At 44.5% G+C, this 27,846-nt stretch overlaps 1 protein-coding gene across 1 annotated transcript in view; it reads right to left on the bottom strand.

The window, feature by feature from the left end:
- LOC122556810 (slit homolog 3 protein-like) overlaps positions 1–27,846 on the bottom strand; it is a 685,608-nt gene that overhangs the window by 227,339 nt on the left and 430,423 nt on the right. Inside the window, exon 6 of the mRNA XM_043704014.2 lies at positions 23,322–23,393. Coding sequence (XP_043559949.2) covers positions 23,322–23,393 — 72 coding nt within the window. The remainder of the gene's footprint in view (positions 1–23,321; positions 23,394–27,846) is intronic.

Below are 27,846 nucleotides of genomic sequence, written 5' to 3' on the forward strand. Positions count from 1 at the left end.
GTTCTTGATTCTCTTCCTTTAACTTATCCATACCCCTCTGCAGATTTCTTATGCCCTTTTCAGAACTTAATTGCATACCTGTCTTTGTATCATCATCCAATATTAACCATTTATTTGATCCTTTCATTTAAATATATACTGTAAATATTTGAACTTGGACACTGATCTCCATGGCTTGTCATTCATCACATAGAGTCAAAGTCATAGAGTCATACAACACAGAAACAGACCCTTTGATCCAAGCAGTCCATGCCGAACACAGTCCCAAACAAGTACCACCTGTCTGCTCCTGGCACATAACCCTCCAAACCTTTCCTATTCATGTACTTATCCCAATGTCTTTTAAATGTTGTAACTGTACCCACATCCACCACTTCCCCAGGAAGTTAATTTCACACACGAGCTAGTCCTTGTGTTAAAAATTTGCCCCTCACGTCTTTTTTAACCACTTCCATCAGGCAGAAGATACAAAAGCTTAAACACATGTATCAGCATCTTGAATGGACTTCTCAAAATTCAAATTGAATGCAGCTGTTGCTTTGTATATCTCACTACATTCTATCACCTCATGATTTGTATATCTTTGTACGGTATGATTGGCAGGCAAAACACAACTTTTCAGGCAGTGCAGTGGGGAGGCTTTATTTTGTGCAATGGACGTTCCTCAGTTGACTTCTGTGGGATGTGCTGTATTTGGTGCAGGAAATGGTACTGTATCTGATGATTCTCTTGTTGATTGGAACGCTGCCTCTTGATCTTCTCCCAGTACTTTCACTTGTTTGTAGTATACACAGGGCGACTGGTGCATACAGATAAAAGTCTCGAATGCATGAATGAAAAGTCACAGCAAGTGATAAGAGGAAATAAGCTGTCAATGTTCTTTATCATGTTTCTGTATTTTTAATTGTGGACTGAAATGAGAAAGTAATCGTTTTAACAAGTCAAGGATTGCTGCTCCTTTTAAAAAGAAGTTATCTGACACTCATTGTGCAAACAGTGGGGAAGTTACCTGACACTCATTTATGCACCGCCTGATGCATAAATGCAGCATCAGCTACTACCCAATATAGGGTACAGCCTCTGGTATCAAATGCAGAAATGTAAAAGCGAGGTAGGCAGGAGGAGGTTCTGTATTTTTTACAGTGACAGACACTGTAATTGCTGCACTGGAGGGCAGTGCATTTCTTGCAATAGAAAGTGCTACATGTTACGCAGTCAGACATTGCATTTGGTGCATTTACAGATGCTGCTTTTGGGGTGCAGTAGAAACGGTTGCAGTTGGAGGAGGTGGTGACACAATGGTGATGTCGCTAGGCTAGAAATTGTCATGTCCTCAGGGATGCTTTTTGAGGCATGGGTTCGAATCCCACCAAGTTCTGCTGGTGCACTTAAGTTCAGTTTGGTACAGTAAGACACTGTACCTGGTGTATTGGGCAGTGCCAGGGGGAGGAACTTGTATTGGATGTAGTAGCAAGATGCAGTGGGGAACGGTCTGGTTACAGATGAGCCGGAGCTAGGGGGCTATGCAGCCAACAACAAATGCTGCACCCCAGGTTATCAATGGCAAAGGCCTCTTAACTGTGTGACTGGCTCCCAGGGAGCTGAACGACTTGGGGATGGGAAGATTTAGGTCAGAAACCATCGGACCTCTGGAAGTAAACAAGCTCTTTCTGCTTTGCAGTAAAAAGCATTTTGAGCCTGAAGATGGCTGGCATATCCCCCCACTATCCCTTGCTGTAATTTTTCTTAAGTTAGAGACTTTTCTCCATCTGCACCCTGCGCATTCTGCAAACAAGTGAAAGTACGAGAAGATTGAGAGGAAGCCTTCCGATCAGAAAGAGGGTCATCAAATACAGTATCATCTCCTACAGCATTATCCCCTATTCCACCCAATGCACTATCCCCTACTCCACCCAATGCACTATTCCCTAATCCACCGAACGCACTATTCCCTACTCCACCGAATACACTATTCCCCACTCCACCCAACGCACTATTCCCTACTCCACTGAACACACTATCCCCTACTCCACCCAATGCACTATTCCATACTCCACCGAACACACTACTTCCTACTCCACCCAACGCACTATTCCCTACTCCACCGAACGCACTATTCCCTACTCCACCGAACACACAATTCCCTAATCTACCGAACGCACTATTCCCTACTCCACCGAACACACTATTCCCTACTCCACCCAACGCACTATCCTCTACTCCACCAAACACACAATTCCCTAATCCACCGAACACACTATTCTCTGATCCACCGAATGCACTATTCCCTATTTCACCGAATACACTATTCCCTACTCCACCCAATGCACTATTCCCTACTCCACCGAACACACTATCCCCTACTCCACCCAATGCACTATTCCCTACTCCACCGAACACACTATTCCCTACTCCACCAAACACACTATTCCCTATTCCACCCAAAGCACTATTCCCTACTCCACCGAACTCACTATTCCCTAATCCACGGAATGCACTATTCCCTACTCCACCAAACACACTATTCCTGAATCCACCCAACGCACTATTCCCTACTCCACCGACACACTATTCCCTACTCCACCCAACGCACTATTCCCTACTCCACCGAGCACACTATTCCCTACTACACCAAACATATTATTCCCTACTCCACCCAACGCGCTACTCCCTACTCCACCGAACACACAATTCCCTAATCCACCGAACGCACTATTCCCTACTCCACCCAACACACTATTCCCGACTCCACCCAACGCACTATTCCCTACTCCACCGAATACACTATTCCCTACTCCACCCAACGCACTATTCCCTACTCCACCGAACACACTATTCCCTACTCCACCCAATGCACTATTCCCTACTCCACCGAACACACTATTCCCTACTCCACCGAACTCACTATTCCCTATTCCACGGAACGCACTATTCCCTACTCCACCAAACTCACTATTCTATACTCCACCAAACACACTATTCCCTACTCCACCCAACGCGCTATTCCCCACTCCACCGAACACACAATTCCCTAATCCACCGAACGCACTATTCCCTACTCCACCGAACACACTATTCCCTACTCCAGCCAACGCACTATCCTCTACTCCACTGAACACACAATTCCCTAATCCACCGAACGCACTATTCCCTACTCTACCGAATACACTATTCACTACTCCACCGAAGGCACTAATCCCTACTCCACTGAACACACTATCCCCTACTCCACTGAACACACTATCCCCTACTCCACCGAACACACTATTCCCTACTCCACACAACGCACTATTCCCTACTCCACCGAACACACTATTCCCTACTCCACCAAACACACTATTCCCTAATCCACGGAACACACTATTCCCTACTCCACCGAACACACTATCCCCTACTCCACCCAATGCACTATTCCCTACTCCACCGAACACACTATTCCCTACTCCACCAAACACACGATTCCCTACTCTACGCAAAGCACTATTCCCTACTCCACCGAACTCACTCTTCCCTAATCCACAGAACGCACTATTCCCTACTCCACCGAACACACTATTCCATACTCCACCGAACACACTATTCCCGACTCCACCCAACGCACTATTCCCTGCTCCACCGAACTCACTATTTCCTAATCCACCCAACGCACTATTCCCTACTCCACCGAACACACTATTCCCTACTCCACCCAACGCACTATTCCCTAATCCACGGAACACACTATTCCCTACTCCACCGAACACACTATCCCCTACTCCACCCAATGCACTATTCCCTACTCCACCGAACACACTATTCCCTACTCCACCAAACACACGATTCCCTACTCCACCCAAAGCACTATTCCCTACTCCACCAAACTCACTCTTCCCTAATCCACAGAACGCACTATTCCCTACTCCACCGAACACACTATTCCATACTCCACCGAACACACTATTCCCGACTCCACCCAACGCACTATTCCCTGCTCCACCGAACACACTATTCCCTACTCCACCCAACGCACTATTCCCTACTCCACCGAACTCACTATTTCCTAATCCACCCAACGCACTATTCCCTACTCCACCGAACACACTATTCCCTACTCCACCCAACGCACTATACCCTACTCCACTGAACACACTATTCCTGACTCCACCCAACGCACTATTCCCTACTCCACCGAACACACTATTCCCTACTCCACCCAACGCACTATACCCTACTCCACTGAACACACTATTCTTGACTCCACCCAACGCACTATTCCCTCCTCCACCGAACACAATATTCCCTACTCCACCGAACTCACTATTCCCTACTCCACCCAAAGCACTATCCCCTATTCCACCCAACGCACTATTCCCTACTCCACAAAACGCATTATTCCCTACTCCAAACTCGGAACTGCCCACAGCAGCAAGTGCAGCAACTCACAATGCAGCACGTATATTGCATGAATCTGCGTAAATATTGCACATCCCCTTGCATCAAATGCAGCCCGTCCTTTCACACCGAATGCAACATCTCCTACTGCACTCGATGCAATGCCTCCTACTGTAAGAAATGCTGTGCCTCCACAGCACAAAAATCTGTAGGTCCTGTTGCATCAAATGCATCTGTTACTGTACCAAATCCTTCGACAGCACCAAATGCTTTATGCCTCCTACTGAACCAAACACCTTACATTGCACCAAATGCAGCCTTTCCGAATGTTAATAGAATCTGCCAATGCACCAAATGTAGTGTCAACTGCCTGAAATGCAGAGAGTCCTACATGAACACTTGCATCAATTTTGATTGCACAAGGAGTTTATCCTGCTGCATCCAATACTATATCTTCCACTGCATCCAATGCAGTGTCCACTACCCCACGCAATACATTGCCTGCCTCAGACTGTATCAAGTGCAACAATCCCCCGCCACTGCAAAAATGCAGAATCACCATCACAGTACCTTGCACTGCAAAGGCCTTTCCTACTGCACTGAATACACACCTCCTTCTACTTCAAATGGAGGGCTTCCCACTGCACCGTATACACCAATTCTCAATGGAATAAATACAACACCTTTGAATGCACCAAAGACAGTGCCTTATCATGGATCAAGTACAAGACCTCCCAGTGCATCACATACTGTATGCGTCACAGAAGCACGCACTACTTCTCCTCACATAAAATAGATTCTCATAGAATCCTACAGCACAAACGAGGCCCTTCAGCCCATTCAGTCTGTATCACCAAATATATACTATGACCTACACTTGTTCCACTTCCACATTGCCTCTCCTACTGCACCCAATGCAACATCCCATCCTACAGCAAATATAATGCCACTTACTGCACCATGAATATTCTGTTCTACTGCAGAAAACACAAACATCTCTACTGCACCAAATAAAGCAATTCCTATTGCAGCAAATACTGCATAGCCTGCTGCATCAAATAGAAATACATTGCAGGCTATACAACTGTGCCAATAACAGCATTGCTTGCTGCACCGCATACAGCAATTCCTAATGCAAACATATAATGCACCATAATAGACCAATATCCATGGCTTTTACTAAACAAAATACAGCATCTCATACTCACCAAATACAGCATTTCTGATTGAATCACCTACATTTCACATTGTAGCAAATACAGAACCATCTAATGGACTAAAGAGAGGGCCTGCTATTGGTTCAGATGTTGCTTCTAGTTCTGTACCAAATGCTGTGTCTCTCACTGCAACAGATATCACTACACCTACTGAATCAAGAACAGCAGCTCCTCTGCACCACATGCAGCGCCTCCTACTGCCCCACACGGAACCTCGTCCTGCACCAAATGCGGCGTTTCTTACTGCAGCAAATGCGGTCACCTCTAATGCACCAATTACCACATCCTCCAGTGCACCACTTGGAGGATCTCCCATTGCTTCAAATGCTGCATTTCACACAGCACCAAGTGCCATGTCTCCTCCTCCATCAAACGGAGCATATCTGACTGCACCAAATGCTGCAGTCCCTACCCATCAAATGCAGTGATGCCCACTGCACCAAATATAGCACCTCCTATTGCATCAGCCATTGCATTGACTTTTTCAGTGCAGGATCTTCAGTTGGATCTGTCAGAACAGAATGCAATTTGCAACTGGATCAGTTTTGCTTTGTTACAGCAATGAGCAGTGTTAGACAAAATGCAACAAACTATCCCCAAGCATTCTTCAACATTTTGCTAACATTAAATGATTCATTTCACATCTAAATAACAGGTAGTTGAACAAAGTTCCAGAGCGCATCTGCTCTGGGCAGAACTCTAAGTGTGAACACAATCACAGGGTATCTGGTGCTCAGAGTCACACAATTTCATCTGAAATTGGCTGGCTACGTTGCTCAGGATAATGTTTCCCCTTGCCTCCCGCAGTCAGCTGACCAATTCATCAAACCTCAGTGCAGCTCAATGCATGTAATCTCCATTGTGTCCACGGAGGCATGTAATTGCTTTAACACAAAGATATTGCAGTTGGCATGCAAAAGCCAATTACAGGCATTAGGAATCTCCTGACTACATATCCGCTACGAATAATCTGTGGGAAGATTACCACAGTCAAAGCTTAACAAACTGTTTAATGCAATCCTGTCTCCCTGTACAGTTGAAGACAATTTTACAATTATTATCATTTTCCAACCGCTATTGTGTTCAAAACGCAATATACTTGTCATTTGTGAAACTGGTGTCTGACTTCAATACACCGATGTTGAGAGGTGACACACACCATCAATAGATGTCTTCAAAGCAACGTGCTCAAACATTCTATCACACACCTCCGGAACAGGTGGATGTGAACCTCAGGCTGCCTGGTTTAGAGGTAGGGACACTACCACTGCACCATGAGAGGCCTCCTTGTTCATTATGCTGTGATGTGGAGATGTCGTTGTTGGACTGGGGTGGACAAAGTTAAAAATCACACAACACCAGGTTATAGGGTGACAGGTTTATTTGGAAGCATGAGGTGGTTGTCCTGATGAAGGAAGGAGCAGTGTTCTGAAAGCTTGTGCTTCCAAATATTTTAAGTTTTAAATTTGTTCAGTATGTTGACTTAGAATGGGTCACTAGCTGATGCATTAAAAAGATTTTAAGAGTTTCCCTCACTACTTCATCAAACACAATGTAACTACCTAGTACTAAGATTCAGTGAAGGATCTAGCATCGGAGATTAGCCTTCTCTTCCATTACATTCATCTCAGTATAAGAGTTTCAGGCTAGAAATGTTGACTTTCCTACTCCTCAGATGCTGTCTGACCTGCTTTGCTTTTCCTGCCTCACATCTATTGACTCATGTCACTTGTCGTCTTCAGAACCAAAGAGGAAAAATACAATCTGTTCTGATACAACACTATAATTCCACTCCTGTGCGATCCCACATTATAAGAAAATCGTGTGATAACAACACCATTTAAATTAATGGGCCCGGAATCGCATTATAATCAATACAGGTAAGGAAAGTTCATGTTCGACAAATAACGGTCTAAATTCTTCAATCACATTATAGCCAATTCGCGGTCAAGTACCAGAACCGAACGTACAAAGCAATCAGTATTGAAAGAATGCAACAGTATCGGGCTGTGGAAGGCCACAGGACTTTATTTTACTTTCCACAGCTGCTGAATAGATGTAATGTAAAGGCAGACATTGATACAGAACAGCCCTTCCCATGCCACTATGAAGAAGCAGCATTCCTGTTCCATGTGATCTTATGAGAGAAATTCTATCCAGAAATGAGTGATTCTAACCCAATCTAAAAGACGATGCTGTGTTTTTTTGGTCATTCGCTCAGAGATGTGGATGCCACAGGCTAGGCCAGCATTTAGTGCCCATCCCTAATTGCCCAGAGGGCAGTTAAGAGTCAATCACATTGCGGTGAGTCATATGTAGGCCAGACTGGGTAATGACAGCAGTTCCTTTCCTAAAGGACGTGGGGAGTCCAGAACTAGGTTTAGAGTGAGAGGAGAAAGATATAAAAGAGACCTAAGGGACAACCTTTTCACACAGAGGGTGGTACGTGTATGGAATGAGCTACCAGAGGATGTGGTGGAAGCTGGTACAATTGCAACATTTAAGACGCATTTGGATGGGTATATGAATAGGAAGGGTTTGGAGGGATATGGGCCCGCGTGCTGGCAGGTGGGACTAGATTGGGTTGGGATATCTGGTCGGCATGGACAGGTTGGACCGAAGGGTCTGTTTCCATGCTGTACATCTCTATAACTCTATGACTCTATAAGTGAATTAAAACTCAGTCATAGCGAGACTTGAACCAAGGTTCCTAGAATATTTCTTCCCTCCTGCGTTAATACTTTAGCAATACCACCACTGGGCTATCACCTCCCCAAGTGCAGTGGTGAGTTCACTGGGCGAGTATTCAATGGGTCAAGTGAGGCTAATCCTCAGGGTAAGGAGTTATGCATCACGGGTTGGTACGCCAACTGCTCTGCCTAGGACCACAAGAAAGTACAGAGAGGTTCGAACACAGCCCAGTCCATCACACAAACCCAACCTTCCATCCACTGACTCCATCTACACTTCCCACTGCCTCGGGAAGGCAGCCAACATCATCAAAGACCCCTCCCACCCTCTTCCGTTAGGCAGGAGATACGAAAGCTTAAATACCCACACCAAGAACAGCTTCTTCCCCGCTGTTACTAGACTGCTGAATGGACCTCTCAAATTTTAAATTTAATGTAGATCTTACTCTCTATGCATCTTCTCTGTAGCTGTAACATTGTACCCCTCACTCTGCTATATCATCCTAACACACTTTGTGTGGTATGATCTGCCTGTACTCCACACAAAACAAAATGTTTCACTACACCTAAGTACATGTGACAGTAATAAATCAAATCAAATCAAAGCCCACCATGACTGAATTTAAATCCAATAAATGCTGAACAAGGAACTGCCATCAACTCTTAGAAAAACTGATCTGGTTGAGTCAGATCCGTTTGGAGGAGGGAAATCAGATGTCCTTAGCTAGTTTGGCTGATATGTGACTCCAGACGCAGAGCAAAATGATTGTCGCTAAAATGGCTCAGCAAACCACTCAGCTCAAGATGAATTAGGGATGGGTAGTAAATGAAAGAATGAAGCTTCTAAGAAGTTTTAAATCACATGAAAAAGAGATAGTGATCAGTCTAACGGTTTTTCTGATGCACCAACTGAGGTTAGGATTAGGTTGAAACCTAACCCTGTCACACCAACTGAGGCTGTCAGCGATCAACAATCACAGGCCCCGGACATCAATGAGACCCTCATCAACATCCAAAGGGCCACAATTAACCAGAAGCCAATTGGATCAGCCATACTCTCACTGGGGCTACTGGAACAGGGAAGATGCCACTGATTCTGCAGGATGTGAAGAGTTTCCTGATCTCTCAAAGGCTCTTCACCAGATTCAAATTGAAGATGAGACATCCAATGGAACGTGCATGACTTGTCTCAAGCAATTCTGGCTGCATCAACACATGAGAAGCTCAACATCATCCAGGTCCAAGCATTCCACTTGACTGGTGTCTGTGTGACCAGAATTTGACTGTGAGATTTTTAAAAAATTGATTTCAGGACATGTGAATATAGAAAATCTTTTGCATAGCCATTGTGAATATTGATTGCTCAGTAAGAACTACAATGATACAGTAGGCTCTGCTTGTGGTAGGAACAGGACAACTTTAAAAGAAATGCAATATATTTAGTGAAAATATGATGGACAAGTCAAGAACACAGTGTTTTGCGGAATATACATTCTGACAGATGGGATCACTATATTTCCTTGCTTTAAAGTGGATTTGTGGTACTGGTCTAATCTCATTCTTTCAACTTGAAGGGAGGTTGAGTGATAGCAATGGAGTTAACAAGAATAAAGCAAGCAATTCTGGTCTCCCTCCTATCAGAAGGATGTTGTGAAACTTGAAAGGGTTCAGAAAGGATTTACAAGGATGTTGCCAGGGTTGGAGGTTTGAGCTATAGAGAGAGGCTGAATAGGCTGGGGCTGTTTTCCCTGGAGGATCAGAAGCTGAGGGGTGACTTTATAGAGGTTCATAAAATCATGAGGGGCATGGATAGGATAAATAGACAAAGTCTTTTCTCTGGGTTGGTGGAGGGGTGGGGGTGGGTGGGTCGGTGTGGGGGGGGGGAAGGATTGATGGGGAATTAAGAGTGCATAGATTTAGGCTGACGGGGGAAAGATTTAAAAGGGACCTAAGGGCAACTTTTTCTAGCAGAGGATGGTGCATGTATGGAATGAGCTGCCAGAGGAAGTGGTGGAGGCTGGTACAATTATAACACTTAAGAAGCACCTGGATTGGTATATGAGTAGGAAGCGTTGAGAGGGATATGGGCCAGGTGCTGGCAAATGTTAGGTGCTGCTAGACTAATTTAGGATATCTGGTCAGCATGGATGAGTTGGACCAAAGGGTCTGTTTCAATGCTGTACACATACATGAATGAGCCCCAGCAAAGGAAGTGCCACTGGTTGCCTGATGCCCTTAGCCCAGGACATGGATAACACAAGTCATTGCTATAGAGTGTTCTCTCCAAGGGAAATCAATACTGCTTCAGCAGCAGCTCTAAAACAGGTGCTTTGCAAACAGGTCTGCTCCCTGTGTTTTCACCATCTGAAAATGCTCCAAAAATATACAGCCAGTTAAGTAGATCTTGAAAGTTACACATGGAGATTCCTACAGACAGTAATGCCATAATGACAATAGGGTTAGGGTTAGAGTCAGGATCAGGGTTAGGGTTAGGATTATGGTGGTTTGGGGTCAGGATCAGGGTCAGGGTTAGGATTAGGATAGGGTTAGGATTAGGGTTAGTATTAGGATTAGGATAGGGTTATGGTCAGGATCAGGGTTAGGGTTACGGTTAGGGTTAGGATAGGTTTAGGGTCAGGTTTAGGGTTAGGGTTAGTGTTAGAATTAGGATACGGTTATGGTCAGGATCAGGGTTAGGGTTAGGGTTAGGATTAGGATAGGGTTAGGGTCAGGGTTAGGGTTAGGATTAGGATAGGGTTAGTGTCAGGGTTAGAGTTAGTGTTAGGATTAGGATAGGATTATGGTCAGGATCAGAGTTAGGGTTACGGTTAGAATTAGGATAGGATTAGGTTCAGGGTTAGGGTTAGGATTAGGATAGGGTTAGGGTCAGGATCAGGGTTAGGGTTAGTGTTAGGATTAGGATAGGGTTAGGGTCGGGATCACGGTTAGGGTTAGGGTTAGGATTAGGATAGGGTTTGGGTCAGGGTTTGGGTTAGGATTTGGATTAGGATAGGGTTAGGGTCAGGGTTTGGGATAGGGTTAAGATTAGGATAGGCTGAGGGAAGGATTAAGATTAGGATAGGGTTAGGGTAAGAATCAGTGTTATGGTTAGGGTCAGGGTTAGCGTTAGGGTTAGGGTCCATGTTACGGTCAGGATCAGGGCAAGGGTTAGGGTTAGGGTCAGGGTCAGGGCCAGGGTCAGGGTTAGGGTTAGGGTCAGGATCAGGGAAAGGGTTAGGGTTAGGATCAGGATCAGGGATAGGGTCTGGTTTTGGGTTAGGGTCACGTTTCGGGTTAGTGTTGGATTAGGGTTAGGGTTAGGGTTAGGGTCAGGATCAGGGTTAGGGTCTGGTTTTGGGTTAGGGTCAGGGTCAGGGTTTGGGTGAGGGTTAGGGTGAAGTGTAGGGTCAGGATTAGGGTTAGTGTTAGGGTCAGGTTTCAGGTTAGGGTCTGGGTCAGGGTCAGGGTTTGGGTAAGGGTTAGGGTAAAGGTTAGGGTCAAAATCAGGGTTACGATTAGGGTCAGGGTCAGGGTCAGGGTAAGATTTAGGATGAGGCTAAGAAATACAGAGTTGACGTCCCCACCTCAGCCTGAAACTCTGGGTTGAAGTTCCACCTCATAAGCTAATGGCCATGGGAAGTATGTCAAACAGTTTCATTCCCAATCTGTAAATCTTTCCCATCGCCACTATGATAAGCAGTAAGTGGGTGAGAGAGTTTCCTGGTCAGCAATGAAGGCAACACAGTATGAGACATGTTTGTCATCAGAAGACGACACTGGGTATGTACTTGCTGGAGTTTAGGAAGATGAGGGGGGATTTGATTGAAACGTACAGAATACTGAGAGGCCTGGATACAGCGGACATGGAACTTTATTCCCTCATGGAGAGATTCGGAACTGAGGGAGGAGCAAATCACTACAGATGCTGGAATCTGTACTGAGAATAACAAATGCTGGAGATCATAGTGGGTCAGGTTGCATCCATGGAGAGTGAGCAAGCTCTCTCTAACCCTAGCCTGATGAAGAGTAATCTAAACTCGAAAAGCTAGCTTGCTCCCTCTCCATGGATGCTGCCGGACCCCATGTGATCTCCACCATTTGTTGCTTTCAGTTGGGACCCAAGGGCACAGCCTCAGAATGAAGGGACAACCCTTTAGAACTGAGGTGAGGACTAATCTCTTCAGCCAGAGGGTGGTGGCTCTGTGGAATTCATTGCCTCAGAGGGCTGTGGAGGCCAAGTCATTGAGTGTATTTAAGACAGAGATAGATAGGATCTTGATTAGTAACGGGATCAAAGGTTAAGAGTAGAAGGCAGGACAATGGAGTTGAGAAACATATCAACCATGATTGAATGATGGAGGAGACTCGATGGACCGATTGGCCTATTTCTCCTTCTATATGTTATGGTCATACTCCAGACACAGGCTCTTGCCACGAGCAAGTGTCATCCTCAAGGGACTACCACACACAATGATAAAATTACATTGAAGGATAAATCTTGGTTAGGACAGCAAGAATAATTCTCCTGGTATCGTGCCATGGGATCTTTAACGTCCATCTGAGAGAACAAATGCAGCGTCAGGTTTGACGTCCTGTCCGAATAAAGCAACCTTCAATTCCCTTTGGACTGCAATGAAGCAAGACTTTGCCTCTGCAGCGAGACTTCAGTTCCTAGCAATACTGATTCAGGGCTAAGAATGCTGTGATTGAGTTTATTACAGAATATGGAGGATATTACAGAATATGGAGGATAGTGGGCTAGTGTAGGTTAGGTGGGCTTGGATCGGCGCAACATCGAGGGGCAAAGGGCCTGTACTGCGCTGTATTTTTCTATGTTCTATGTTCTAACTGTACAGGCCATTGTGGAGTCTGACTCGGGTTTTGTGTAACTGCAGTGTTACGTCTGCATCCCTATACTCCAGCCCTTTATTACGAAGGCCAACATTTCATTAGCTGTCTCGACTAGTTTCTGGACCTGTTTATGGTATTGCAAAGGGCGATGCATCTAAATCCCAAATCTCTTTGAATGTCTACTCTATTTAACTTTGTACCTTCTACTTCCCTATGAACATCTCTTTTGTGTCAAGAGTGTGGTGCTGGAAAAGCACAGCAGATCAGGCAGCATCCGAGGAGCAGGAGAATCGACATTTCGGGCGTAAGCCCTTCATCAGGAATCTGATTCCCATCTGATACCCCATTCCTGATGAAGGGCTTTTGCTTGAAACATCGACTCTCCTACTCCTTGGATGCTGCCTGACCTGCTGCGCTTTCCCAGCACCACACTCTTGACTCTGATCTCCAGCATCTGCGGTCCTCACTTTCTCCTGCATCCCTTTTGTGTATATAATTGACCCTATTACTCTTTTACCACTCTTTTACTATTTGTATGCCCAAAGAAGACTTCAGGATTCCCCTTTAGGTTAGCTGCTAGACTTCAGGGTTGTTCAATGGTTCCCACTGGTGCCTCACAGGACCTGGGTTCAATCCCACGTTCAGGTGACTGTCTGTTTCGAGTTTGCACGTTCTCCCTGTGTCTGCGTGGGTTTCCTCAGGGTGCTCCGGTTTCCTCCCACAGTCCAAAGATGGGCATGCTAGTTGGATTGGCCATGGGAAATTGCTCTCTAGTGTCTAGGGATCAGGTGGATCAGCCAGGCAAAGTGCAGGGCTATGGGCAAGTGGGCTCTAGGTCTGTGTGGGATAGTCTTCGGAGGGCTGGTACAGATATAATGGGCTGAATGGCATCTTTCTGCATTACAGGGGTTTTATGAATCTAAATTTTGGCAGGAAGAATAATTATCGAAATGATGAGAGATTGCAGATCTCTGGAATGCAGAGATCTCGGTGTCCTCATGCATGAATCACAAAACATTTGTCTGCAAAGACACCAAGTCATTAAGAAAGCTAATGGATGTTATCCTTTATTAAGAGGGGAACTGAATACAAAAATAGAGAGGTTATGCTTCAATTAAACAGGGTTCTGGTGAGATAGTATGTGATGTACTGTGCACAGTACTGGTCACCGTATTGAAGGACGGGTATAAATGCTTTGGAGGTAGTTTAGAGAAGATTTACTAGACTAATCCCTGGAGTCTTTTGAGGCAAACCTAGGTAGGCTAGTTGAGTTCAGAAGAGTTGGAGCTGGTTTAATTGAAACATAAAATCCTGAGGGGTCTGGACAGGATAGATTATGGAGAAATATCTATGGGAGAGTCTAAGGTGATGGGACACTACCTCAAAGGGTATCGTTGGATCATCGTCCTTCTCAGGAACAGGCACTTTGATTATTTTTGAAGCAGACAGATTCTTCTTAAGCAAGGGGGTTGAAAGGTTCTCAGGGGTGGGCAGGAATGTGGATTTGAGGGTCACAGTCAGATCAGGCATGATCATATTGAATGGTACAGGAGGCACAAGGGGCTGAATTGTCTGAACCTGCCCCTGCTTTGCTTGTTCACATTCCCTGGGCATGTGCAGTGAGCTGCAAGACTCCTGTCCAAACTGACATCAGTGCTGTGCAAGTTGCCTCTCCACTCTTCAAGTTCAGCCGCCTTCAGACTATGAGCTGGAGCAACCGCCGAAAAGATGCGCGCTGAGCATGAAACAATGTTGGCAAGTGAGATACAGTTACATTGACAGCGGGAGAGAAAAAAAATTAACTGGAACAGGCATCTTGTCAGATACTGATACCATTACATACCAGTTAAAAGGCATCAGAATGGGTAGATAAATAGGAAGGTTTGGAGGGAAATGGGCCAAATGCTGGCCAGATTTATTTAGGACATCTGATCGGCAAGGACGAGTTGGACCGAAGAGTCTGTTTCCTTGTTGTATATCTCTATGACTTTAAAGAGGTTTACAGGATGTTAGTGAGGCCTGTTCTGAAAGACTGCGTGCAGTTCCGGTCTTCCTGTGATAGAAAGGATTCTATTAAGTTGGAGAGGTCCAGAAGAGATTTACCAGAATGTTGCCGGATATGGAGAGTTTGAGTTATAGGGAGAGGCTGAGTAGACTGGGACTTTTTTCACTGGAGCGTAGGACGTTGAGAGGTGACCTTATAGAGATTTATAAAATATCGAGGCCTAATGATAAAGTGAATGGCAGGTGTCTTTTCCCTAGGATTTCAAGACTAGGGGGCATGTTTTAAGGTGAGAGGAGAGATTTTAAAAAGACGTGAGGGACAACTTTTTAACGCAGAGAGTGGTTCACATGTGGAATGAACTTCCTGAGGAAGTGGTGGGTGTGGGTACAGTTGCAACATTTAAAAGACATTCAGATAAGTACATGAATAGGAAAGGTTTGGAGGGATATGGGCCAGGAGCAGGCAGATGGGACTAGTTTGGTTTGGGATTATAGTCGGCATGGACTAGTTGGACCGAAGGGTTTGTTTCCGTGCTGCATGACTCTGAAAGACATGTGGGCCAATGCAGTGAATTTGAACACAAGAGAGTTCAGATACGTGAGAATGGATGAGGCATCAGAAATAGTGTTAGTGTGAGAATACACTGGTGATACACAAGCATGTACACGTATACATGAGTCTGTGATAGTAAAGGTTAGAGAGGGAAAGCCTGTATCAGAGGAAACATGACTGTGCATGGGGAATGCCAGTGTTAGCTCTATGTAGACAGAATTAGTCTCTGACAGGGTAAACCCTGAGCATGTCAGCATCAGAAGTTAACAAAGTAAACAGGATGCTTCAAAATTAAACAGAGACATTATTTCAATTTTTTTTAAAAATCAAAAGAATTTCAGTTTGAACTGATAAAGGAACCGATACCGGACCACACCGGGGAATGTTTCCAATCCCAGTGACCATCCCTTTTCACTTCAGAAGTCAATATTCACACTCACTGGAAAAGAAGGAATTGTCAATGTTTTGGAATATCAAAATCAAACCAAAATGACTTATTCTTTTTGTTATACAATCATATAGAGTCATACAGACCCCTTGGTCCAATTCGTCCATGCTGACCAGATATCCGAAATTAATCATGTCCCATTTGCCAGCACTTGGCCCAGGTCCCTCTAAATCCTTCCTATCCATACACCCATATAGACACCCCTTAAATCTTGTAACTGTCCCACCCTCCACCACTTCCTCTGGCAGCTCATTCCATACACACATCAGCCTCTGCATAAAAAAATTGCCCCGTTACGTTCCTTTTAAATCTTTTCCCTCTCACTCTAAACCCATGCCCTCTTGTTGTGGACTCCGTTACCTGGGGAAAAGACTGTGGCTCTTCACCCTATTCTGTGCCCCTCATAATTCTATAAACTTCTACATGGTACCTTTCAACTTGATTACAAATTTCTAAATATGTTCCAACTACCCTTAACCTTTCTGGCAATTAGCTTGCCCAGTTAGGATTGGTAATGCTGATAATAAATTTACATTGTCTGCCGTAACTTTCTGCTCTCATTTTGACTTGCTGTTAAATTTTGATGGCCGTTGGTTGGAAGAGGAAGAATAGACAAATGGATCCACAGTGGCATCATTCAAGACTGGAATATGTGACTGACTGAACACAAGCATACGGGCATCAGACAGAAGATGCAAAGTACAATTTAACACTTTGCTCAGTCACTCTGCCGTGACACACCTACTGCACCGCTCACTCAGATTTCCAGTCCGGTTACATTCACCAGAGGATGTCAACAGAGAAAACACAAATGGTTCCTTAAAAGAGGAGAGGAGGTCCCAAAAATTCATGGAGATTGACCATACCCTCAGCTTTGAAGCTTCTCAGCTAGCTACAGAGTTGAAGCACGTTTTGGAAACGGGAGCTTAAAATGTAGTAGATTTGCAACCAATCACCATAGTTTCTGTACGAGAAGATGTTCAGGCAGTCCTTCTGTCGAAAGGTGAATTCTACTTATTGAAGATTTAAAAGGGACCTAAGAGGCAACTTTTTCACGCAGAAGGTAGTGTGTGTACAGAATGAGCTGCCAGAGGACATGGTGGAGTCTGGTACAATTACAACATTTAAAAGGCATCTGGATGGGAATATAAATAGGAAGAGTTAAGATTAGATTACTTACAGTGTGGAATCAGGCCCTTCGGCCCAACAAGTCCACAACGACCCTCCAAAGAGCAACCCACCCAGACCCATTTCCCTACATTTACCCCTTCACCTAACACTATGGGCAATCTAGCATGGCCAATTCACCTAACCTGCACATCTTTGGACTGTGGGAGGAAACTGGAGCACCCGGAGGAAACCCACGCAGACATGGGGAGAATGTGCAAACTCCACACAGACAGTCACCCGAGGTTGGAATCAAACCCGGGACCCTGGTGCTGTGAAGCAACAGTGCTAACCACCGTGCCGTCCATTTAGCGGGATATGGGCCAAATGCTGGCAAATAGAAATTGCTTAATTTAGGATATCTGGTCGGCAAGGATGAGTTGGACCGAATGAGTTTCCATGCTGTTTAGTTCGATGACTCTATGACTCTCTAGCCGTTCGTCGGTCAGTGGTAAATCAATGTATTGCAGTGATCTAGCTGGAAGAGTATGATTACTGGACCGCAATACACTTTGGCTTGTGTTGGAATAAAGTCAACAGCACCAGATGCTGGCTGAGGAGAATTGCTGTGTGCCAGAGAGATGCATTAACATCAGTGCAGAGATACTTGTCAATTTAGGGCAGTGGCACTGGAGGCTATATTGCCTGTGCAATAACGGCTCAAACATTACTCCCAGTTATTTCCACCAACTACATCATGAGTAATCATTGTTCAATATGAAATTACATCACCGGCGGTGTGCTCCAAAACAGTAACAATGCTGTTGATAGAGGTGAATGATAAACTCTGGATGCATTTAATTACTGTGACCTCAGCGCAGACAGGTGCGGAAATGTGAAAAGATCTACAGGTTGGGGGGCAATGACAGTATTTTGTTGAAGGGGGTCTACAAGTAGGGAACAGGTGCTTGCAGGCAAATGTAGCGATTTGCAAAACACCCATTTCAGAAAAGTCTTCCCATTTTTCTCCCCTCCCACTCTGCCTTTACTCGCACTGGACTACAGTGAGAACACTGGCACCCCAACACATTGCCGTTTCTCACAATTAAGCTTAGACCATGAGCTTGACCACTCTGTCTGACTGGAAAGTCAGCAATGATTCGCTTCACAGCCGATATTTCCAGCCAGGCATTTCGAGTGGCCATCAATGGATGGCACACTGTGGCGTGAAACAATGTCCTTACCCTGGTCACACTGAAGCCGATGACAGCACCCACTCCCTTGTTCCCACTGCCATCGCCTCCCTTGGCATGGGGTGAGGTTTCAAGGGATGTCAAAATCCATAGAAATCTCACCGCATTCAATACAGACAAGCGGAAAAGTCATTTCAAATTAAACAAGTCTTGTTCATCCCAATTTTTAAAATGCTATCACAATATTGGAAGAATTGCAAGATTGTTGAGGTACCAGGCAGTGTAAAAATTGCTCTTGCCTTCTGAAAAAAACAATACCATAGTCAAAAACCATTGATCAAAATGTTCTCAGCACAAATGAAATACACAGGAGTGGTTGTTTCTTTTAACCATGACATTATGTAATCCATATGACTAATATCAACATATTAGTGTCGCACTTTAGTGTATGCCGAGTTTAGCTACAAGTTCAAACACCTAAGCTGACTACCAATTTGAAACACATGACGCAAAGGAACAAGGTTTAAAGCATGAATGGTATATAACCAAAGTGGATAGAATAAAATAATGTGGAGACCACAGTCAGCAAAGTACATCTCTTGCCCAATGATCTCTAATTTTACAAAGATGATAGAGTATACAAATAATCCCTCAGTTAATTCCTCGCTTTACTTCAAGTAACGAGCGGAATAGATGAAACGTCCACCTGCAAAATAAGAACCGGCCTAAAAGTCATGGAGAAACGTACCTCTCCTGGTCAAATGTCCTTGATGGAAGCGCATCGGCACGATGTGAACAAATAAAGATGTTGCGGTAGACTTAAACATCACGGTTCTTTTCTCTGGTTGCATCAGCGCACTGCACCCTGCGTCGCCGCTCTCCCTTTGGTCAGCTCGCGCTTTCCCCTCCCATCTCCTGATTGCGGAGTGTGGAGATTTATGCTCATCCAAGCATGCTGACATCAGGGGGACTGCTAGTGATTGATCACTGCGGCCAAAAAAATAAACCATGCCTCCTTTTTTTTTCAGAAAAATACTGCAGCAATTCTTTGGGTGGGGAGGTAGAGCTCAGCAGTTGCGCAGAGCTCACCTGGATAGTGATGGTACCAACACTTTATGGACTCAACAGAACATGGACAAGAGGAGGAAGCGATGGTGCAGTTATGCGGATAATTTAATGTCTGGGACCAATTCCAAAGCTTCAGCCTCACACCTTTCCCAGAGAGCCATCAGCACTGGGACACAGCATTGACTCACACCAACTGTAGGACAGTGAGATCATGGAGATCGGTGTTGAGTTATGCAGTACACTGCAGGTTGGGATATGGGGGGGAACCTATGTTGCGTCTGTGTGGGACTAACATGCTCAGAATCAGCTAGCATCGCCTCATTGGATGTAAGGATCACCACATTTTGAAGGTTGCTTCTGTAGTTTTTCACGTTGCCAAGGAAACATCTTACCATTTTTATTTCTGTCAGAACATACAAGGGGCTAGCAGTAAAACTTCATAAAACCATTAGGAAGAATGATAAAGGCATTTATTGATCCATTGCAAGGAAAGATAAAACCAAGAATGACAATTTCTGCTGCCTACTCTGGCAGAGAGACAGGCGAGCTAAAAGAAAGCACTTTGCAACATCAAAATTTGGTCAGTTTCTTCCAGTAATAAATCAGGATCCAAAAGCATTGCACAGAGTTAATGGGATTACTGTTACTTAGCTGACTCACTGAGACAAACAGTGTGGGGTTTAAGGAGTGCTCATTGATGGATCTGGAGCTGAATCATTTAAGTGAGCATTTGTCTCCACTGAAGCCACAGCAGGCTTGCATCATCAGTTATTGCCAAACGGACTCGGAATGTCCATTTTGCGTTCTTGGCACATGCTCCTGAAATCCATTGTGACACTCTTCCCTCCTTTGCTAACTCGGCGAGGGTGGACAGGAAGGTGAACATTTTGGAACTTGTATATGCTATGCTGCCCACCCTCCACCTTCACTCCTGCAGGACCGACAGGTGAGGTGATTTGAGACTTCCTGTAGAATCATAGACATAGAATCATGTACAACACAGAAACAGACCCTTCGGTCCAACTTGTCCATGCCGAACAGATATCCAAAACTAATCTATTTATCCCTCTAAAGCCATCCTACTCATGTCCCCATCCTCTCACGTGCAAATAAAATGGTCATCATCTTGAGGAAACTTCCAAAAGCTGCAGAAAATACCAGGCACGTTTCTTTTAAAAATGTGCCAGGATTTCATTCGAAACGACCAAGGGAAGCTTATTCAGCAACAACTAAGAACGCAGCAGTCCCTGCATGAGCTACAGTTCCAAAAGAGATCCTTTTCAAATGGGATCAATTAACTGTCTTAAGGGGATGCACACGGACCCTGGAGTGTTTTGATATATCTACAAAAAAAAACCCACCATCCAGCCAAAACGAAGCAGTTCCTTCGTTACAATCCCAAAATGAGTTGGGTCTAAACCACAATAAAATGTATCAGTGTTGCATCTGTGGAGAATCAAGGCAGTCGAGATTGAAGTGCTTTTCGCATTTATGTCTTTACCTAGCACCCCCCTGAAATGAATCCTCGCAATAGCCAGTTCCATATCCATTCATTCCTTAAGTAAAGGCCTTTCAACTGAATTCCTCTCTAAGTCTAATGTCCTCAAACTAATAAAGCACCTTCCCTTCATCTATCTAATCAAACTCCTTCATCATTTCAAAGACTATGAAGTGACCTAGTGGCCCTCACTTTTCCCTCGAAATTATCCCCGACTTGTTCACTCTTTCCCCTAAGCTGTAACCTTTCAAATCAAGGGTCTGAAAGGGCATTTATCAAGTGCTGCCCATTGAGAACAGTACCCACTTCTGAGACTCAAAGCCTTGAGTTGATGGTTTTGGATGAATTTGAGGGAAAAGACCAGGGTCATTAAAGGAAAACCATCATCGTGTTAGAAAAGTTATCATTGCATAGGAGAGTGCACAGCCATCAGAAATTCTGGACTAAGCCCCATTAACAAAGTGCGGAGGGATGATGTGATCCATAGCTCACAGACTGATCATTTCTGATAATGAAACTGGATGCCTTCACTGCTGGCTTTTTCAGCTGCCTTTGCTAAGCAGGGATTCCTGGTTCACGGAGAAAGGACATAGCACTGAATGACTGCTTCAGCCAGTGAGGTGTTGAAGGGGATTAAGGAATTGGCATGAAGACCAGAAGAAAATTTGGTTGTTGAAATGCAGTTGGAATGCTGGAAGTCATCATTTACAAGCCGTTTGCTTGGCTCATCCAACATTTTCAAATTGTTTTGCTCTATAGTATTGAAGGCTAAGTGTCTTAGTAGCCAGTAGGTGATAAACACTTATTGAATCTCTACAGAGTGGAAGCAGACCATTCAGCCCATCGAATCCACACTGAGCCCCCTGAAGAGCATCCCACTCAGACCCACCCCATCCCTCTAACCCTGCATTTCTCATGGCTAATTCACCCAACCTACACATCCCTGGACACTATGGGGCACTTTCCCAATCTACCTAACCTGCACATCTTTGGACTGTGGGAGGAAACCGGAGCACCCAAAGGAAACACACACTGTGAAAACCCCACACAGACAGTCACCCAAGGTTGGAATTGAACCTGGGTCCCTGGTGCTGTGAGGCAGCAGTGCTAACCACTGAGCCACCGTCATGAAATCCAGAAATAACTTGCCACCTGAGTAAGAAAATACTCACTGCTCATTACATCATTGTACTTCCTCTTGAGTAACTACAGAGGATGAAAAAACAGCGCAAATTTGTAATTTCTTCAAATGTACCAATTCCATTAGCGATATAATTATCCCAACCTCTGATAGATATGTTCATATGGAGTCATACAGCACGGAAACAGACCCTTGAGTCAATGCTGAACATAATCCCAAAGTAAACTAGTCCCACCTGCCTGCTCCTGGTCCATACCTCTCCAAACCTTTCCTATTCATGTACTTACCAAATGTCTTTTAAACATTGTAATTGTTCCCACATCCACCACTTCCACAGGAAGTTTGTTCCACACACAAATTACCCTCTGTGTAAACAGCAAGATTGCCCCACATGTCTTTTCTAAATCTCTCTCCTCTCACCTTAAATATGTGCCCCCTAGTCGTGAAATCCCCCATCCCAGGGGAAATAAATAACTGCAAAATAATTCCACAGAGCTCCCAGAGTTCGTAACAAATCCTGTTGTAAGTGGGATGAGAGAGGGATGTCTGTTTGAAATTGGAGCAATGAGCACTGACACACGATGCAAAACAAATCGCTCAATTATACCTCACTGTAAAGTGTTAATAATTTTGAGTACACAGTTTGTTTCAGTCCCATGTCCCCAAAGGTCAAAAGGCAACACCATACCCAGTTGAAGAAAAGCACTTATTCACGTAACGGATATATCATTCCAGGTATGACTTGCGTTCTGGTCAGAATAAGAGAGTTGTTGAACAGTTGTTGAACAGATAACATGACATTGGGAGGCAATCTCTAAACTCTCCCTCGCTGCATTCCTACCTTTTCATTTTGGGGATGATATCTGACCTTGCTTCATTTTTTTGTCTCTGCTTGCTTACAACTTAAGTTCCTGTGAATTCACATCTGCTGCTTCAAGACATATTGTTTGATTTTTTTTCTCTCTCTCTTTATCAATTTACAGCACGTGCCCCTCTGCCACATAAAGGTGGAGATGAGATGCAGTCTCAATGAGGCGCCCTTGTATGGTTAGGCTGCGTTCGGCTCCCAGTACATGCGATACAGCTTTCCCCAAGTAGGAATGGGTTAAAGCTTACAAAAGACAGGAACACGGAACGGAGGAGGAGGAGAGAGAATGACAGAGAGCAGACCCATACTTACAGAATCTCCAGGTCACGCAGGGCTCTGAACGTTCCATCCTCTATACAACTTATGTGGTTATTGTCCAGCTGCCTGTTAGACACATAAGATAAAAAAAACACAAAGACATCAGAAGGGGGCAGCGAGGAAAATAAAAGACCCCCCTCTCTTTCTCTCATTCTCAGCAGGCAAGGGGGGTGGTGTCCCGAAAAGCCTGGCCACGGTGATTATCCGCCTCACTAGTAAAAGTCAGGCTTGGCACCGTGTAATACCGGGTTCCCTCTTGTCTTGCTGAGCCACACAGCTTTCTTTTACCCTTCACCGAATGAGAAACGTCGCACTGAGCCCAGAAGCCTATCAGCTCTCTGTAAATATTAATTGCGCAGTTTTTTAAAGGCAGAGTGAGTAATTTCATTACATTAGGTGGCCTAATCCATTACAGGCTTTTACTGTCCTGTCATTGAAACCATTTCATTAAAAGTAGAGGCTTCTAAATCATTTGAAGTCGTCTAGCTCCCCTCGATGACCTATCAGCATTTTTTCTATATATGTGCATGTTTTAATTCCCTTCCTTTCCCCCCCCCCCCCCCCCACTCCTAGTCATTCAAAGTCTGGCTGACATGTCCCTGACACAACGCTCAATCTCTGAGCTACCAGGGTGCACACTGCAATCCCCAAAATTAAACACAGCAAAATCTCATTTGATGTTCACTCATTGCAGTGTGTGTTCCCTAAAAGACGAACAATGCTGCCCTGACAATGAACTATCACCTCCATCCCTCCCCCCGCAGTGAGTTGGGGTTCGACTAAAAGAAACAGAGAAACCAAAACACAAAAGCGTGCAATTTTAGGGGCAAGTTTTAAAGGGGTGTCATTGACATGAAATAAAAAGCCCCTCGTGAATGAATGAGGAGAAAGACTTGCAGTCACACCATATAATGATGTTCCAAAATGCACTTGTACAGGGGCAGTGCGAGTGTGCGTTGGTGCGAGTGTGAGAGTAAACAATTCACATTTCTATTCACAAACGGAGAAAAAACCCAGAAATTTCTGGAAAAGCTCAGCAGGACAGGCAGCATCTGTGGAGAGAAATCACAGTTAACGTTTCAGGTTGAGTGACCCTTCCTCAGAAGTCACTGGATCCCGAAACGTTACCTCTGATTTCTCTCCTCAGATGTTACCAGGCAGGGTTGGAGGGCTTGAGCTATAGCGAGAGGCTGACTAGGTTGGGGCTGTTTTCCCTGGAGCATCGGAGGCTGAGGGGGGACCTTACAGATGTTTATAAAATTATGAGGGGGATAGGTAAGATAAATAGACAAAGTCTTTTCCCTGGGATCGGGGAGTCTAGAACTAGAGGGCATAGGTTTAGGGTGAGAGGGGAAAGATATAAAAGAGACCTAAGGGGCATTCCATAAACGTACCACGCAGGGGGTGGTACGTGTATGGAATGAGCTGCCAGAGGAAGTGGTGGAGGCTGGTACAATTACAACATTTAAACAGCATCTGGAAGGGTTCATGAATAGGAAGAATTTAGAGGGATGTGGGCCAAATGTTGGAAAATGGGACTAGATTAATTTAGGATATCTGGTTGGCATGGACGAGTTGGAGGGAAGGGTCTATACAACTCTATGATTCTATGACTGGCTGAGCTTTTCAAGCAATTTCTATTTTTGTTTCTGATTTGCAGCATCTGCAGTTCTTTCAGTTTTCATTTAACAGTTTTGTCAAAGATGGGTTTGCAATTCTGCATGATACAGAGCGCTTCAGTTTTTCTCAAAAGGGTGACTCCTTCGTTTATGCAGAAGAAGACCTCCTGGCAACAGTAGTTGCTATCTTAACAACGACACCACCAGTGAGTACACCGTCCGATTTGAATCTTGTGGCTGGGTCACTGTGCACTGCCAGATGTCAGCAGCTCCAGCTACATGCACTTACTGATGAAATAGTGACCCCATTCTCATGTCCTATCTCCCATTTTCACACTGGATGTGGAAGCTCAATATCCCAGAAGAGGAAATATCCCACAACAATTAGTGAGAAGCATTGCTGGAATCACTAGAGAGTGTGAGGGTTTATTCGTTTTAACAGCGGGAGAAACAGGGAGTACAAACTTTCTCTTAAAGCTTTAGAATCTGCCCTTCTATAGTGTTTTCCAGCTGTAGAACAAAGAACAATACGTCAAGGAACAGGCCCTTCAGCCCTCCAAGCCCGCGCCAACCCATTTTACCCTTCCACACTAAAACTGTCTTCACTCACAGGATCCATACCCCTCTATTCCCTTCCTATTCATGTATGTTTAGAAATTATTAAACAACTTATGCTCTTTTCAACTAACAGTTCAGGCTTTCAAAGACAGGCTGAAATAGAATCGCAATTAAGCTATTTACAGATACAAAACAGAATTTAACATGCAGATCTAGACATGTGACCAAACAATGTGTACCTTGATCTCATTTCATTTTATTGATGCCCTTATCATGGATAACAGAGATGTCAAGTACTAAGAAAAAATGTTGCCAAAGCTTTCTTTCTCTCCAAAAGACTTATAGAACATAGAATAGTACAGCACAGGAACAGGCCATTTGGCCCACAATGCTGTGCTTGAACATGACGCCAAATTTAACTAATCCCTTCTGCCTACCCTTGGCCCATATCCCCCCCATTCCTTGCATTTTAATGTGCTTATCTAAAAACCACTTAAACACCTCCACCACCATGACCCTGGCAGCGCGTTACTGACTCCTACCACTACTTTTTGTCAGAATTTGTACGATTTATCAATATACCAGAAGATGATTGTGAGCAGAAATTGTGCAACAAAGATCACTCCAGAATGGGGATGTAGGGGGTGGAGACAGTGATGCAGAACACTGGAAGAAAAATACAACAGACAAGTATTGTATTTTCATGGTCATTAGTCTAGGGCTTCTCCTCCACACAGATAGGGAGGTGCTGTATCTCTGAATACATCCAAGCCACTGGAATTCATAGCCCCACATTACAAAAGTCCAAAAGCACTTGTAGCTTTCAATCAAATGGTGAAATAGATGGCACCCGACTCTAAAACAAGTCAGTCATGCATCTCATAATCTTGTAATGGTAGCCTTCCTGAGGGTACACAATGCTCATTCCTGGCCTTAGCTCATTATGATCTTGTGCTATAAATTCTGTGTCTTATTATTGTGCCCCACAAGGTACCTGATAAAAGAGCAGCGCTCTGAAAGCTAGTGGTTCCAAATAGACCTGTTGGACTATAACCTGGTGCTGTGTGATTTTTAACTTTGCTCACAAAGGAAGGTTAGGCCTATACCTACTGGAATTTAGAACAATGAAAGGTGACCTTATTGAAACAATCAGGTTCATGAGGGGACTGGGGAGATGGCTAGGAGAAGTTTTCTCTTGTTGGGGATGCTGAACATCGACGACAATGTTTATAAGTAAGAGGTCTCCCTTTTAGGGCAGGGATAAGGCATTGTTTTCTCTCTGTCTCAGAGGCTTGCTACTACGTGGAATGGAAGATGGTGTGGGTTGTGTGATCAAATTTACTCATGGCTCAATTAGATAGATTTTTGACAGACAAGGGAACCGAGGCATATGGGGAACAGATAGGAAAATGGTCATGAGACCACAATCAAATCAACAACGATTTTATTGAACGGTGGAGCAGGTTTAATGGCCAAATGGCTCCACTCCCAAGTTGTATGGCCATGTCAACAGACAGAGTAAAATAGAAGGTGATCCTTTTCTTTAAATGCTTTTGTTTTCAAAAATTAAAAGCATTCGGGCTTTAACTGCTTACTTTGACAATCTTGGAGGTCTCCTGGAGAGCTTGACAGTCCCAGTGAGTTGTTATGGACCAGACCAAACCCCTTCATGGAGATAGCCTAGACCCTAACTTTTACCTTATTTAAAGGCAGGTGTAAGGTGCTGTGTTACAGATTAGATTAGATTAGATGTAAGTGGGAAAAGTGGCCAGAAATCATCATACCCAGATTAGCATGGCCAATTCACCTGACCTGCACATCTTTGGGACTGTGGGAGGAAACCGGAGCACCCAGAGGAAACCCACGCAGACACGAGGAGAACGTGCAAACTCCACACAGTCAGTCACCTGAGGCGGGAACTGAACCCGGGTCTCTTGCGCTGTGAGGCAGCAGCGCTAACCACTGTGCCACCGTGCTGCCCATAATGTGATTCAATTTGACTTTACACCACAGTTAAAATACAAACAAAAAAAAAAAGAATTGGCATAACTTTAACTTGATCGAAATACTTGGTAAAATAATATATTATTGCTACTCATCAACTGTCCCAGAACAGGAGCATTCCATAAGCACACCCTTGGTAAAGGCAAATTCAGCAAAACAGGTTTCCCTCACTTGTGATCTTCACCAGTCATAGAGAAAGGAGAAAATGAAAGAATGAATCTAGCAGTAGAGACAGAACTCAATTTTTTTCCCAGTAGCAGAGAGGGAGCTTTATCCAGCAGCTTTAACTCCAACCACCCTCACTTCAACAGCTGAAAGCACAATCTAATACCCCTTGG

The sequence above is a fragment of the Chiloscyllium plagiosum genome, unplaced genomic scaffold (assembly GCF_037043375.1).
Source record: "Chiloscyllium plagiosum isolate Xiang-an unplaced genomic scaffold, Cpla_swu_hap1 HiC_scaffold_16, whole genome shotgun sequence".
Classification (NCBI taxonomy): domain Eukaryota; kingdom Metazoa; phylum Chordata; class Chondrichthyes; order Orectolobiformes; family Hemiscylliidae; genus Chiloscyllium; species Chiloscyllium plagiosum.